The sequence below is a fragment of the Triticum dicoccoides genome, chromosome 1A (genome assembly GCF_002162155.2).
Source record: "Triticum dicoccoides isolate Atlit2015 ecotype Zavitan chromosome 1A, WEW_v2.0, whole genome shotgun sequence".
Taxonomy (NCBI): Eukaryota; Viridiplantae; Streptophyta; class Magnoliopsida; order Poales; family Poaceae; genus Triticum; species Triticum dicoccoides.
The window spans coordinates 518,090,439-518,104,603 of NC_041380.1; the positions used below are offsets into that span (position 1 = coordinate 518,090,439).

At 52.9% G+C, this 14,165-nt stretch overlaps 2 protein-coding genes across 2 annotated transcripts; both read right to left on the reverse strand.

Annotated features, from left to right (window-relative positions):
• Positions 1–3,833: 3,833 nt before the first annotated feature.
• Positions 3,834–6,401, reverse strand: LOC119284956 (basic leucine zipper 23-like). The gene has a single exon (XM_037564147.1). The coding sequence runs from the start codon at positions 4,654–4,656 to the stop codon at positions 3,973–3,975; it is 684 nt and encodes a 227-aa protein (XP_037420044.1). The 5' UTR covers positions 4,657–6,401; the 3' UTR covers positions 3,834–3,972.
• A 1,609-nt stretch (positions 6,402–8,010) lies between these two features.
• LOC119284968 lies at positions 8,011–9,850 on the reverse strand. The gene is made up of 7 exons (XM_037564158.1): positions 9,733–9,850; positions 9,398–9,638; positions 9,157–9,222; positions 8,978–9,060; positions 8,536–8,582; positions 8,329–8,407; positions 8,011–8,229 (listed from the first exon to the last, which is right to left on the reverse strand). Exons 1-7 carry the CDS (start codon positions 9,793–9,795, stop codon positions 8,140–8,142), a joined length of 669 nt encoding a protein of 222 aa, XP_037420055.1. The 5' UTR covers positions 9,796–9,850; the 3' UTR covers positions 8,011–8,139.
• Positions 9,851–14,165: the final 4,315 nt, after the last annotated feature.

Here is a 14,165-nt window from a genome sequence, read left to right on the forward strand (position 1 = left end):
TACCTGGGGGAGGGAGGTCCTTCGCCGCAGCCCGCTTCTCCGCCCTTTCCAGAATCGAGCCACCAGAATGTGAAACCCGCCTACCTTTGCGGGCCGTGGACACCGGGGAGCGGATAGCAGGCGACCGCGCAGCAGGAGAGCCAGCGTGGGGGCCCGAGCGGGACATGGAGCCCAGATCATGATCAAGACGCCGACAGATCCCCGTCATAGATTGCTTGGAGCCCGAGGAGGTCCGGCTCTTAGCCGAGTACTTGCGAACTGAGGATTTCTTCTTCGAGGGGTGTTGTGATTCCATCATATCACGAGCAGGAGAGCCAGGGAGATCTTCAATACCCGAACGAGTGGGGGAGATAGGGCGAGCCGGGAGATTGGAGCATGCAGCAGACACAGGAGTAGCCGAGCAGGGCGGAGCTTTAGGCAGATCAGCAGCAGCAAAGGGGGCCATCTGGACTGAAGGGGGAATCACTACATCTTCACGAGGAGCATCACCAGCAGGCGCTTGAGAATGAAACATCTCACGTTCTGAGTCTGCCAGGCTATCCCATTCAGATTGAGTGAAGCGGAGATTAGACCCAAAACTCTGATTGGGGCCACCAAAAGAACCATCCCCTTCCTTGTCATGTTTATCCGAAGGGTTAGCAGGAGGAGGGGGGAAGGTGGAGCATGAGCCGCCGTCGCCCCCTCCACCCGCACCCGCAACCTGATGCCATTGGGAGAGGGATAGACATCAATGAAGCCATGCACCCGATCAGGATCAACACACCAGACCTTCAACCGAGCAGGACCAACCTTGTTCAAAGACTCCTCATCCACCTCGATGGGTTTCCCAATCAAAACCCCAAAGGACATGAGGAAAACAGACGAGCGCAGACTAGTAGGTAGATCTTCAATCAACACCCACACTTGAGACAAAGGACCAACAGCAGTACCGTTGGATGCAGCCGCTTTGACAGAAACCACCAGTTGATTAAGAGGTAAGGTGAAGCTGGTGCAGGAAGCAATCATTCGCAGGCAATCTTTGGAGGGGAACACCACAGAGAAGTCAAACTCTGACAGCTGCACAACTTGCCAGTCCCAACTAGCCACATCCCAGATGCGAAGCCCTTCCAGCAGAGTTTGGGGGGAGATCTTTTGGTCTTTGACAGAGACAATAGCCGCATTTGACAGCGTAGGAGCCACCTCCCGAACAGGCAGGTCACCATCAAAAGCGAAGAAGGAGCAGCCAGGAAGACCCAGACCAAACTGGATGACCGCGGGAGGTTTCTGTCTATCCATGCAATTGATCGTGAGGTGACCATCAGAGCGACAAATCAAGCAGAATGGTGGATTGGTGCAGCGAGACTGAAAGTGGCCCGGTCTGTGGCAAGCGAAGCAGGTAAGCGCCGAGGGGTTGCTGTGGGAAGAGGGGGAGGGGCGGGATTGCTGCTGCAAATGGGGAGGGGGAAGGATCCCATCCCCAGAAGCCGAACCGGGCGGCCGACGCGCCGGCCTCGCGAAGGATCGAGGCGGTGGACGAAAACCAGATCCGGCCCCAAACGAGCGAGGAGGAGGGGGAGGTAGGGGCCGAGACGGGGCCGACGGACCACGCCCAACCCCCGGAGCCGGGAGGGAAGCCGAGGACGAAGACATCCCACCGCCAGAAGCCACCGCCGCCTCCCACGGGTCCACCACCGGGGAAGGAGAGGGACCAGACCCAGAGCCCTGCAAGCCAGATCCAGTCACACCCTCCTTCACCCGCTCCGGACCCGGAGCCCAGGCCTCGCGGGCACGAGCCGCCTGCTCGCGCGCCGCTTGCTCCGACTCCAGCTTGGAGCGGAGCGAAGCCTCAAGCTCCAGCTCCACCGCGGAGGCGGGGGAATCCTCGCGGCGCCGTTTGCAACCAGAAAGCGCCTCGCAGGAAGAACCCCTAGAATTGTCCATGGAGATCACCGCAGCAAAAGGAAGAAGGAGGGGTGGAGGTGGGGGGGATCTGATGATGCGACGGATGGGAAGACGATAGCGGCGCAAGTCAGCGGCGGACGCAGTAAACCCTAGCAGGGGGGGTATCGAGCCGCGAGGGATCCATAAATAGCCCGAGCGAGCCGTGCCCCCCTGGGCCCGGCTCGCCAAGTGGGCCGGAGAGGGACGGGGAGCCAGTAACCGGGCGGGGGCCCACCTGGGCCTAGAGAAACCAGCGGGGGGAAATCGATAACCGAAGAGAGGGAGGGGGAAGGCCCACTAGCCAGCACCGCCCCGACAGGCCCAGCAGGCCCACACGGGGAGCTGGCCCGCGAACCGGCGGCCACTACACAGAGATCTGGATCTAGGGAACACGGAGCGACCAGCGGCCCCGCCGCCGCCACCACCGGCGACGGAGCCCCCGCAGTCGGAGACGGAGAGGGAGATGGAGAGCCTCCAAGCTCCCCATCAGGAGCACGACCCAAGACACCAAGCGCAGGAGACGTGGACGCAAACTTACCAGATCTACGCCGACGCCGCGAGACCCGGAACCAGCCGTCGGCCGACGGAGACACCCCCAACGGCCGGCCCCGACCCCCGGGGGCAAACTTACGAGGGCGAGGGGCGGCGCAGGCGACTGCCACCTCCCCAGCGCAGGCCACCGCACCACCGGGGGAGGAAGGCAGAGACCGCGAGTCCTCCTCATCCGACAACAGCGCCCAAAAACGAGATCCAAGAACCGGCAGCGAAGAGAGGGAAGGGGAGGGATCCACCTGCGAAGAAACAGGGGAGGATAGGGAAGGGGGAGCTACACCTGAAGGTGAGGGCGACCGGACGCCAGTCACCGGGGAAGGGCGGGGCGCTGATCTGCCGAGCCGAGGAGGAGAAGGGGAGGAAGGGTGGGGAGGGAGAGAGGGAAGAGGAGCCATCTCGAAACCCATACACCCGTTTTATTGTGCTCGAATGAATTGACCTACGGCAGTTCCTCACATGAGAAGCTACTACTTCCTTCGTTTTTAAATATAAGTTTTTCTAGAGATTCTAATATCCGTATGTAGTTTATATTCAAATCTGTAAAAAGACTTATACGTAGGAATGGAGGGAGTAGTAGTGAACAGCAAGCATATAGTGCACTGATCACAGCCATGTCAAGTGCCAAACATTTCTGCATCATTAGCACTACCAGCTCTTGTTCACAGGAAAAATGCAGGGAGCTCTCTTTCAGAAAAAGAAAGGGGAAAATGAACCAGAGGCAGTGCATTTTATCAGTACCACCGCCCCGTCTGATTGTCCGAATGCTAACCTGAATGGCACCTTTCCCAGATGATCCATTACATCGCCGTCGGAAAGAAATAATGGCGTCTCTGAATGGCGTCGCAAAAAAGAAAAATGTAGTGAAGCTAGAAAGATTCAGATGCTATTCGGTTGTTATATTTGCCAACAAGAAAAAGGAAAAGGAGAGGTTGAAAAGTGCGCCTCTTGAATTATACTCCACAAAATATTAAGCCCCGCATTTCCATACTTATACCGAGCATTCTTAATCCCATTGGTTAGATCATTATCTCTATCTGCACCAGGAGATACGAAAGCAGACAATGTACAAAAACAGCACTCCGTTTTGCTTGAGGCTTGTATCATCAGGTTATGTGTGGAAGAACTTTTCTGGATCGATGCTAAAGTTAACTAAGAAATTGATATGGAACAACGAGAAAGAACCGAAGACGGTGCATTTTTTTATCAGTATCATGGTCCCATCCGATTGCCTGAATACTAACGAACCCAAACCGGAGGTTCAGAGATCAAGCGTATATTGGCATTACAATTTTGTACCAGAACACATCCTCCTGAGTATAACTGTAACCTCCTTCTATTGCTATTATATATGAGTATAAGCATAGTATCAAAACATAAGAACATCATATCAGTTATACTCACTGATCGCCCTTTCATTCCATGAGAGTGTGTTTTCACCAAAAATGTAAAACAACTCTCATGCAACAACTGCCGAAACAATCCTTGATCACATTCATAGGTTCAGCTAGGGAAGCAGCAGAGCTCAACGACATCCATGGAACGCACCGGTTGTTCCGGAGCATCGATCTCCCGCGACGCGCCGCCATTGCCATTGCCGTCTTCATCGAACCTGTAATCCGCAGCCGCCGGCCCGGAGCTGTCCTCCCAGCAGGCGCCACCGACCTCAGAGTTGCCATTGTTGAAGCAGAGGGTCGGGTCGGCGCACGCCACGGAGCCGACGCTGCACTGCTTCTGGAACGGGAACGCGCCGGCGGCCTCCGCGTCGATCTTGGCCCGGACGTCGAAGAGGAGGCCCCTCAGCCGCGCCACCTCGGCCTCAAGCGTGGCGTGGCCCTGCAGCCGGCGCTGGAGCTGCTGGTTGGCGGCGCGCAGCTGCTTGACCTCCTCCTCCAGGAACGCGGCGTGCGCCTTCTTCTTCTCCCGGTACTTGCGCACGGCCTCCCGGTTCCCCAGCGGCCGGCGGGGCCGCGCCGCGTCGTCGTCCTCGCTGCCGGCGGCGAAGAGCTGGTGGGTGTGGGTGTGCAGGCAGGTGTGCGTGTGCGTGGCGGCCGACGGGCCCGGAGGGTTGCAGGTGTGCGTGTGGGTGCAGGTCGCGGCGGCGTCGCCCAGGAGGTCGCTGAAGGCGCCGGGCATCTCCGGGTGCGGGAAGAGGAATTGGCTCGGGAGGTCCACCCCGTCATCCATTTGTGCCAGAATTATGCCAAGAAACAATCACTTTGTGTGCAGTCAGTGGGCAAGTTGCACAGCAGAGTCGCCCGGCCCGGAAAAGAAGTTGGAATCAAGAACAGAGTATGTCGGACGACAGCAGCAGCAGTCTCCGGCGAAAATGGCGAGCTGCTCTGGAATCGGAGGAACACAGCTAACGGCCGGAGGTTGGACTGCGAGATTGAAGAGGCGGAAGGACGGCAGAAGCGAAGCCTCTATAACGACGAAAAGTTCAGGCGGAAGCTGGAAACCCCACGAGGGATATAGCAAGAAGAACCAAACTGGAGATAAAGAAAGCGGGAGGAATCCGGCATCAAAATCCCATCTCGGGGTCCGGGGAGCGATATGGAAACGGAATCGATCAATCGACGGACCGGCCTCTCCTCTCCGCTCACGGCACCGAGCTGCGCCTTGCAGGGTGCTTGGCTTTCCCTTTTCGCCGGCCGGCCTTTCCCTCTCTCGTCTCGCCGCCGATCTTTTTGGCGATGGTGGGGAGAATCTTGGAAAGAGGGGCGGAGGAGATGGAGGGCGACGTGACTGGATTGGAGTGGGAAAGGAGGGTGGGGGGAGAGGGAGGGGAGGGACGATCCCCTGGTTCTTGCCGGTGCTGGGAGGTTTTCGTTTGCGAAAAGACGCGATTTTGCGTTGATTTTTTCTGCTGGCTGTTGTTTCGAGCTGCCGCCACTTGGCCGGGCTTGTGTCATCTAGTTGGACCTTTTGCGCTTTAGAAATCGTTGTCAGCTTGACTATATGTCCCTCCCCCTCTCTAACAGTGAAATGCCTCATTAGCCCATAAACTAACGGTGGATGAACTAAATTGACGGTGGATAAACAATTCAGTTCATGAACTAAAAAATCACACAGTTTTTTTTTTTTTTTGAACAAGGGCAGGGTCCAAAAGGACCCCAAACTTTATTTGATGTTACAATACGGTAGTACAAGCCAGAGCAACAGGACACACAACAAACTGAAAATTACAAAGCAGTCCCTGAAATATGCAGAAAGGACCCCAAAGATCTGAAGAGGAACGCAATCAGGTCCAAGCCACTCCCGATCGACTCCAAACTCGCCGGCGCCGGGGACATCACCACTTGGTCCGACGAGTTCTTCACCGCAGCAAGCCGTGAACATCGAGCTAGAGTAGCACTGCCTCCCATATAGCTTCAAGGCTAGGAGGAAGAGGTTTGGCCGCCCTTTGGCCAGAGGATTCGGTGGCGCGGCGGCGCTGCAAGCCGGCTGTCCGCCGGGAGCGCCAAAGCTCAAGCACCATCGATGATTTGCTCTGGAACCGGTCGCAAGAGCCGTCTTCATACCAGTCCCCGTCGACTTGACCACCACCATGGTGACTGCCGTCGGCGAGAGCAAGCGAAGGGGATTCCTGCATACCAGGGAAGACATCGAGCTTATTTCCGAGGATTCCAGCGCACCTCCTTCCAACAGCAGCGAGCCAACCGCCACCACCAACAAGAGTATCGCCAGGAACCACCGAACGCGGCTCGGGCGCGCCGGCAGCAAAATCCTCATCGGCATGACGCCAATCTCCGGCACTAGGCCAAACTCCTCTAAGGAAAAACTAGAACTACACCTACTAGCTGCTATAGAGCACCGCGCACCTCCCCCATCACCTCTCCAACCGGCGTCGCCGGCGGCGAAGATCCGGGATCGGGCCGGGCCCGAGCCGCTTTTGTTTTCGCCTTCTGAGGCAGCACATGTTGAACGAGAAACACACAACAAAATCACACAGTTTATAGTCTATTAACTGGTTTATTAAGTGTACCGCTTTGGTAAAAAAAAAGGTCGTTGCTGTAATTTCTTGTCGGACACGTGTGTATATAAAGGATGGCACCCATGAAAGTTGTTTCTATGGGGGTGGTTTCTGCAAATGACCAAAGCAAATCGTTGTCCGCTTGACTCTGTCCCTCTTTTCTCCATAATCTTCCACGGCCTTGTATAATGTTCAGTAAAATAAGCCGATTATCTTAGGCATTGGTGCTTATCTCGACAGGAGAAGTGTCTAATTAAGTGTCTATCCTCAACAAATAAGCATTGATTCTTAAGAGGAGACTGTTTCTCTAAGCACCTTCTCTAAACACCATACATTATACAAGCCCTAATAAGAGTGAAATGCTTAGTTACTCCACGTTCCATAAACTCACACAAAAGCACACTTTAGTTCATTAACTTAAAAACTGCACACTTTAGTCTACTAATTGGTTTAAGTGTACCATTTTAGTTAAAAAAAGAAGTTTAGGGTTTAACTTGTCTCTAAAAGTTATGCAAAATGACCAAAGCTAAAAATTTCATGTTCTTTACCCAACTCCTCCGACCAACTCTCGCTGGTTCATCACTTTGTTGGCGTGGTGCTGGGCACCAAGGAATCGCGCGCTCGTGGGATTTTAGTTGGTTGGCGTGGAGGAACACCTCTTGAGGGAGGTGAGTATTTCAAAGTCACATGGGCATCCATGGGGATGGGGATTGAGCCGACGACCTCTAGGTCCGCACCCGCATCTCATGGTGCCCAACACCCACTTGGTCGCCCATGGTTGCCACCCACGCACTTTGAGCCACATGCTAGCGCACTCCGTTGAGCTTACCCACCTCCCCAGCCTCGACAAGTGCGCGTGGCCTGTTGATCGGGTAACCCCAATGAGGCCTTGATAATCGATATTGCAAAAGCGGCGAGAGTGCATAGGCAACCCCAGGTACCTTCTGGGGAAGGAAGCAATCTTGGCGGCGAATTCAGAGAGGATGTCATGTAGATCCATGTCGTGGCAACAAATGGGGAAGATCTCAGACTTTGATAGGTTAGTGACCAGACCGCTCACATCACCAAGGGCCAAAAGGATGGAGGAGATCGCATTGAGCTCTTCCTTGCTCGGGTTGGCAAAAATACCAACATCGTCCGTGAAGAGGGAAATCCAGCAAGATGCAGTCCATGCACAGATGGGTTTCCGATCCTCAGGTCCTGGAGCATTGGCAGATGAGAGAGCGAACACCGCATCCTTGATCTCCTGCTCATAAAATAGACTTCAAGGTTTGAGAGGTCATGGACCAGGATGGCCAAGATGTCCTAGTTCAGGCCAACCTTCCTCCCAAAGGTCTGATGTGGTGTAGATAGATAGATTTGCCATGTATGGTTGTGAATCCACGGGCTGCTGGAGACAATTTTCGGTTGATGACAAATTTGTTTTTATGGCACTCGATCACATGAGCATCCTCAGAAAGAAAGAAGACGTGATTGAATCATCACTTGCCGAACTCGGTGGGGTTGCGGTTGGTGAAAAGAAACCGAGAATCGTGGAAAGATCATTCAATTGGTGGGGCCATGGGAGGGAGACGAACGACTTACAAACTCCCCTTTAATAGTAGAGATAACTGCAGAATTACTTATGCACACAAGCTCGTCGTGGGTTTCCGTGGGTTTTGTGATATAATCAATTGTTCCAAAGTTCACTTGCCAGCTCAGCTGCCCGTTTGCTTTGGAGCCGAGGCGAATAACTGTCCAATCGCTTCCAGCGGAGAGACGTCCCAACTCTCTGCGTGCCTAACGACCTGAAACGTAGTGCAACCTTTGAAATCTGAATGATAGTGTGAAATAAGGGATGGATGAAATGAGTTTACATGGTTTATTTTATCCCCCTTAATTACTACCTTATATTCTTCATCTAAATCGTATGTTGTGTTCCCTCTTATGGCGATGAGGGGCCTCCACGGGAGCTTCAAATACGTCCTGAAAGTAGTGCAGAAACATTAGCCTCAAAAGCCAAAGGTAAAAAACAATGGTCATGATCAGAAGGAACAAAGACATATCTAGTAATGTATTCCGTCATGGATCATAATGTGATGTCGATGAGGCACCTTAATGTCCATGTTGCTATGATAAACTTTGTGTCGACCCTCGAACCCTGCATTCATGATTTTCAGGAGTGCAGAGAGTAGTGAAAAAGCGCGTGCTAAACAAACTTTGGTGTAAGCCACATACCATGAGAAACTTCACAAATGCCAACATTAACCAAACAAGAAGATAGTTTTATGTTTATAGTTTAGCACAAATGAGAAGTACTTAAAAAACGAGACACATATCTGATACTCCCTCTGTAAACTAATATAAGTGTTTAGACACTAAACACTCTTATATTAGTTTACAGAGGGAGTACATCACAATTCCTTTTGCAGTTTATTAACTGGTACTACCTCTGTTCCTATTGAACTACAACAACGTCTTATATTTAGAAACGGAGAATGTACAATATAATTAGGCAAAGCGAAACTGCATGGGAAGGCAAAAAAAAATACTTACCTTGTCTATGTTTTCAAGTTGGAGCGAAGGGCTGTCGAAGAAGGGCACTAACAAATCCAGATTCTGGGAGTATCTAGACCTTCCTACGGAGTACAATGGTATACGAAAGTTAGTTCTTGGCAGATAAGGGTGCATCGATCTAGGTACTATTCTAGTGTTATTTGCATTTTTTTGCATACCACGGAACTTTATCGTCGGGTCTTCAAACAAGCAATCTTCAGCATATATGCCCAGAGTGAAGTTCCCTGAAATAGATACAGCATTGAGCACATTGGCTACTCAAATGCCACAAAAATCAAAAGACAATTGCTCTGAATGTGCAAATTAACTTGCTTCAGTTTCCTTTGACTGTCACACGCATTGAAAAGAAAAAAAAATGCTAATGCAAATCATTCAGTGTCCATACTGCAGAGCACGTACCAGTAAGGAAATAAGCACGCCGGTAGTCGGCTTCAAGAACAGCCACCACGTCGTCGACGCTGCGAAGCGACTCCGACTCTGCGTCGACGGCTTCGACAGCTTGCCTTGGCTTCTTGGGAGAGAGGGCCCTGATGAGCTCAGTGACGGCGCTGACCGCCGCCCTGACGACCGGCGATGCGTCGTCATCGCCGCTTCCGGGCGAGCCGGAGCCGCACCTGACGCCGAGGAGGAGGCGATGGTTCTGCAGGAAGACGGTGAGGGGGAGGAGAGGATACAACCAGGAGGGAATCAAGCAAAGATGGGCCGCGATTGCTTAGAGGTTCAGCGATAATCACCTTGGCGAAGGAGAGGCGAGGAGATGGAAGGGGGGACGGTCTGGCAGTCAGGCTCGGCGCCATTAGCGGCTCACAAGGATTGTCGCATGATCACATCCGGTTGGGTGCGGCCTTCCAAGCGACACGCCACTTGGCATTCTTTGCTCAACACGCCACTTGGCATTCTTTGCTCCGTTGTCTCCGTCAGTGTTCCATTTCCTGGTAAACAGCTGCCGCACAAATCTTTTTGTGACGTGACACAAAAAATCTCATGGGAACCACTCAATGTTTCACTGACTAGACTATGTTCTCAACTTCTACTTCTTGCTCCGGTTACTGAAAAAGGCTTTTGTCCTGCTTTATAAATAAAACAAACCACCGAGCACAAAATCAACATGGTACCATCTGAACAACACACACACAACGCCACCGCAGGCAAGGTCCAACACATACGCGCACAAACAATACACAAGGTTCAGCTGTGGGCACAACACAACAAGCCCAACACAGAAATGAAGCACGCACAACACATAAACGGTGGTGGCGGCGAGGTAGAGAAGATCTAATCCGACTCTGGTGGTGGTGGGGGAAGCGGAGGAGCCATCCGAAGAGCCATCGCGCGAAGCTGGGTGATGATGGAGGTGATGGCGTCTATCTCCCTGGGGCGGCTAAGCGGCCGCCAAAGCTGCAAGTAACCAGACCATTTGAACAAAGCGTTAGTAGCGCGACAAAGAGGGACATGCTGAATCACAAGCTTATTCCTAATAGTCCACAGCGTCCAGGCTAGCACACCGATGGTCAACCACCCAATGTGATGAGACGCGGGTGGTAACGCCTGAAGTTCGGCGAAGAGAGCGGGAAAGTTGTTGTGGTCCTAACTTCCACCCAGTAATTCGCGGAAACAGCTCCAGAGGAACTGCGCGGGCACACAGTTGAAGAATATATGGTTCGTATCCTCTTCAGGCCCGCAGAGCGGGCACCGCCCATCACTAGGGCCGTTGCGTTTCAGGACCTCTGTCGGGCGGAAGGCAGTCGCGAATCCATTGCCATAAGAAGATCCTAATCTTTAAGGGGAGCCGGATTGCCAAGATGGTGGTGAGAGCCTCAGGACCCGGCGAAGGGGCTATAGCATGGTAGAGAGATTTAGAGGAGAATTGCCCAGATGGCTCTAGCCGCCACCTGGTGCGGTCCTCTTCTATCTCCGGATCCGGCTCGTGCAAAGCAATGCAGTCGAGCAGGTCCTGCCACATAGCATTCTCTACCGGCCCAAATGGTCTCCGGAACGCGAGATGCCCTAATTAAGTCAATAAGGGCCACCGCGACAGAAATTCGCGGATCTACCGCGATGGAGAACAGGTCAGGGAAGCGAGCTGCGAAGGGGTGTCCCCATCCCATCTATCGAACCAAAACAGTGTGGCGGTGCCAGATCCAACCGCAATCGAGGTCCCGATGCCGAGGATTGGGAGGAGTTGTATGATGGATTGCCAGATCTGGGAGCCATCGGACCGCTGGCAGAAGGCGAGTGGCTGACCATGGAGGTATTTCTGCTGGATGATGTGAAGCCACAAGCCACCCTCTTCGTTCGCAATCCTCCAAAGCCACCTAGTCAGGAGAGCAATGTTCATGCGTTTGGAGGACATGATCCCGAGTCCGCCCATCGCGAGGTTTACAGATCTCCGACCATGGAACCATGTGGTACTTCTGCTTATCGCCCTCGCCAGCCCAGAAGAAGCGCCCTTAGACTGTGGCAATCTCATGGTGCAGAGTCTTAGGCAGGCTATAGAAGCTCATAATGAATAGGAGCAAGCTGGAGAGGGACGAGTTAATGAGCACTGTCCGGGCTGCCTTAGAGAGCCATCGGCCCTGCCATGGTTCAATGCTCTTGCTCCGGTTCCCAGCCTCTTACGTAAGCTCTGGCGGCCAAAAAATCGTCGGTAGAAGAGTTCAGTCATGTTCAGAGTGTTTCAACTATAAGTATGTGTTTTTTTGCGAAAACTATAAGTATGTGTTCTACTCATCAACAAAATAGTATGAGTTAACTACGGTAACTTCCAAATATTATGACACTCATGACACGATTTGAACTTCATTTCAAACATCATGACACAAGTTCGCACATAGATGTGAACCTAATTAAGTGACATGAAGAGACATAGTGCAATAATTCAACAACTCATTTAACATCATGAAACAGCTCAACAAAAGTATCATCAAAGTCCAAAGGAATCACTTCTCTACTTCCCCTTGAACAAGTCAAGCCACTGCTTAGAGCATCTACACTCGGACTCCCCAAACACTCCCTATACGTCTGAGCAGAAGACCCGGTTAGTGACCAGTCACAAAAACTCGATCCAGCTGCACCCCTCATATGGGCCCTATACGTCCCGTCTAACAGGCACCCATCATATCCAGCCCATATCTGGGGCGGATATTGGGAGGCCCTGACTTGCTCTCTTTTCGGGATGCGTACTCTGGATACCATCAGATCTTTGTGTCCAAGGAAGATGAAGAGAAGACCGCGTTCATCACCCCGTGTGGCACATACTGCTTCGTACGGATGCCTTTTGGGTTGAAGAGCGCCGAATCCACTTCTGCAAGGGCAGTCCAGATTGGTTTTGAGTCGCAGTTCGCACAGAAACATTGAATCTTACATGGATGATATTGTGGTCAAGACCAAGGACAGATCAACCCTCATTCATGATTTAGAAGAGAAATTGCCATACACGCTATTGCATTTGGCGTGAAATCCAGAAGATGGAATCCATAGATCACCATCATTGCCTCAAAGAAACCCGAGAAGGGAGGGCAGAGGCCGCAGATGAAATACACGCAGAAGAATCGATATGAATCTGGCGGGTCCTCTTTCCCCTCCGCCAAGACTTTGGGTGCGCCATGCCCTTTCGGGATTTCCCTCCACCACAGATATCCGTACCTTGCTTCCAGCACCCCGCCGTCTAGATTCGACGGGAAGAAAATGATCTCCCCTCTGTCTCTTGTCCAGCTCCGTTGCCCTCTTGCTCCCCTCAGCGACCGCCTCCTTTGCGGTGGTCGTCTGCTTCCCTTGGCGGCGGCTTTCTTCCCCATCTCCTCAAGTTGCGATGGGGATGGGGGAAGGAAGTAGGATGGAGGACCGGCAACGAGTATGGGTGGGGAGGAAGAGCGGTTGTTTGGCTTGCGAAAGAAGATGGTGGAGGAGCGGAGCGGGCAACGAATGAGCAGTGCCCTTCCGCATTTTCCTTTCTTAAGGAAAGAACGTGGGGGAGGGTGTGACTCTTCAGAAAGTTGCCATTTCACATTAACTACTATAGTCCCACTACCCCATGACCCGCGGTAAATACGCGAAGTGGACGTTGGATTGACTGATTATCATGACAAATCGCTGCATGCGCAACACGTGTCCGTGCACTGTTTGGGGCCTAACCCAACGTGCCCAACGACACGTATGGCTCAGGCCCGGGGGCTTCTGACGGGGTACACAAACAGGGGCGTCTGTTTTCCCCTTACTTGTGCAGGGACAGCAAGCCACCAACCTGGCAAGATTACAACATCCAGGACCAGACCAAGCACAAGAGATCAGCTCTTTGAAGAATCAGAGTGCAAATTAAGAAGATCAAGTCAAGATAAAGGAGCAAGACACCACTAAGGGAAAACCTCCCTTGCCGGGCAAGCGAGCCTGGCGAGGTCAAGGTTACTCCGGAAGCAAGCCTCGAGACCGTCCCAGCAGGCCTGCCAGGCCCTACGAAGACAAACTACCCCGCCAAGGCTCCACCGCACCACCTCGCAGCGATGCAAGTCATCAATCAGTGCGGTGTCAAGCCCCCAAGTGACTAAGTGGCTATATCTTGCCACATGGCAGCCACTTCCTATGGAAATCACCTCCAAATGACACCTGTCCAGCGACGTGTCATGCAGACATGAGAGAAGGTGGCCGGACAACCCGACAAGGCTTGCCGGGCAGGCCATGTGACACTAAGCGGCGAATTTAATGCGCTCTGCCCTATTTGCAGAGTTAGGTATAATAGCACTGTTTGCTATCTAATCAGTACACAATGACTGATTTGCCACTATGGTGACCCCATGATCTATAAAAGGAGGCCCATGGCAACCATAGAAAGGATTCGGACCCTTGTACACTCGTACGCGTGTAGCTGCTCTCGCCCCGAGGCGACCCTGCCGGGCTAGAGCGTTGTGTTTCCACCACAATCCACCATCAATCCACCAATGCAGGAGTAGGATTTTACACCTCACGGCGGCCCGAGCCTGGGTAAAACTTCTTGTGTGATCTCTACCGTGCTGCCCGGCGCTCTCCACTCTTTGTCCAACGTGCTCACCCCCCCTCCCCTGCCGAACCACAAGGGGCTCATGGCCCCATAGGTGGTCGTGGACGCGTCTGCCACGTCGGACCAGCCCACTATGGCCCACGTCGTCCCCATCATGTTCCCACAAACACCCAA

Bases quoted from the DNA above. Each gene is read 5' to 3' on its own strand.
- LOC119284968 (XM_037564158.1), bottom strand. From the start codon at position 9,795: ATGGCGCCGAGCCTGACTGCCAGACCGTCCCCCCTTCCATCTCCTCGC. The intron at 9,223-9,397 runs GTACGTGCTCTG...TATCTATTTCAG, and splicing joins GCGTGCTTATTTCCTTACTG to GGAACTTCACTCTGGGCATA. The intron at 9,061-9,156 runs GTATGCAAAAAA...TGTACTCCGTAG, and splicing joins CCCGACGATAAAGTTCCGTG to GAAGGTCTAGATACTCCCAG.
- LOC119284956 (XM_037564147.1), bottom strand. From the start codon at position 4,656: ATGGATGACGGGGTGGACCTCCCGAGCCAATTCCTCTTCCCGCACCCG.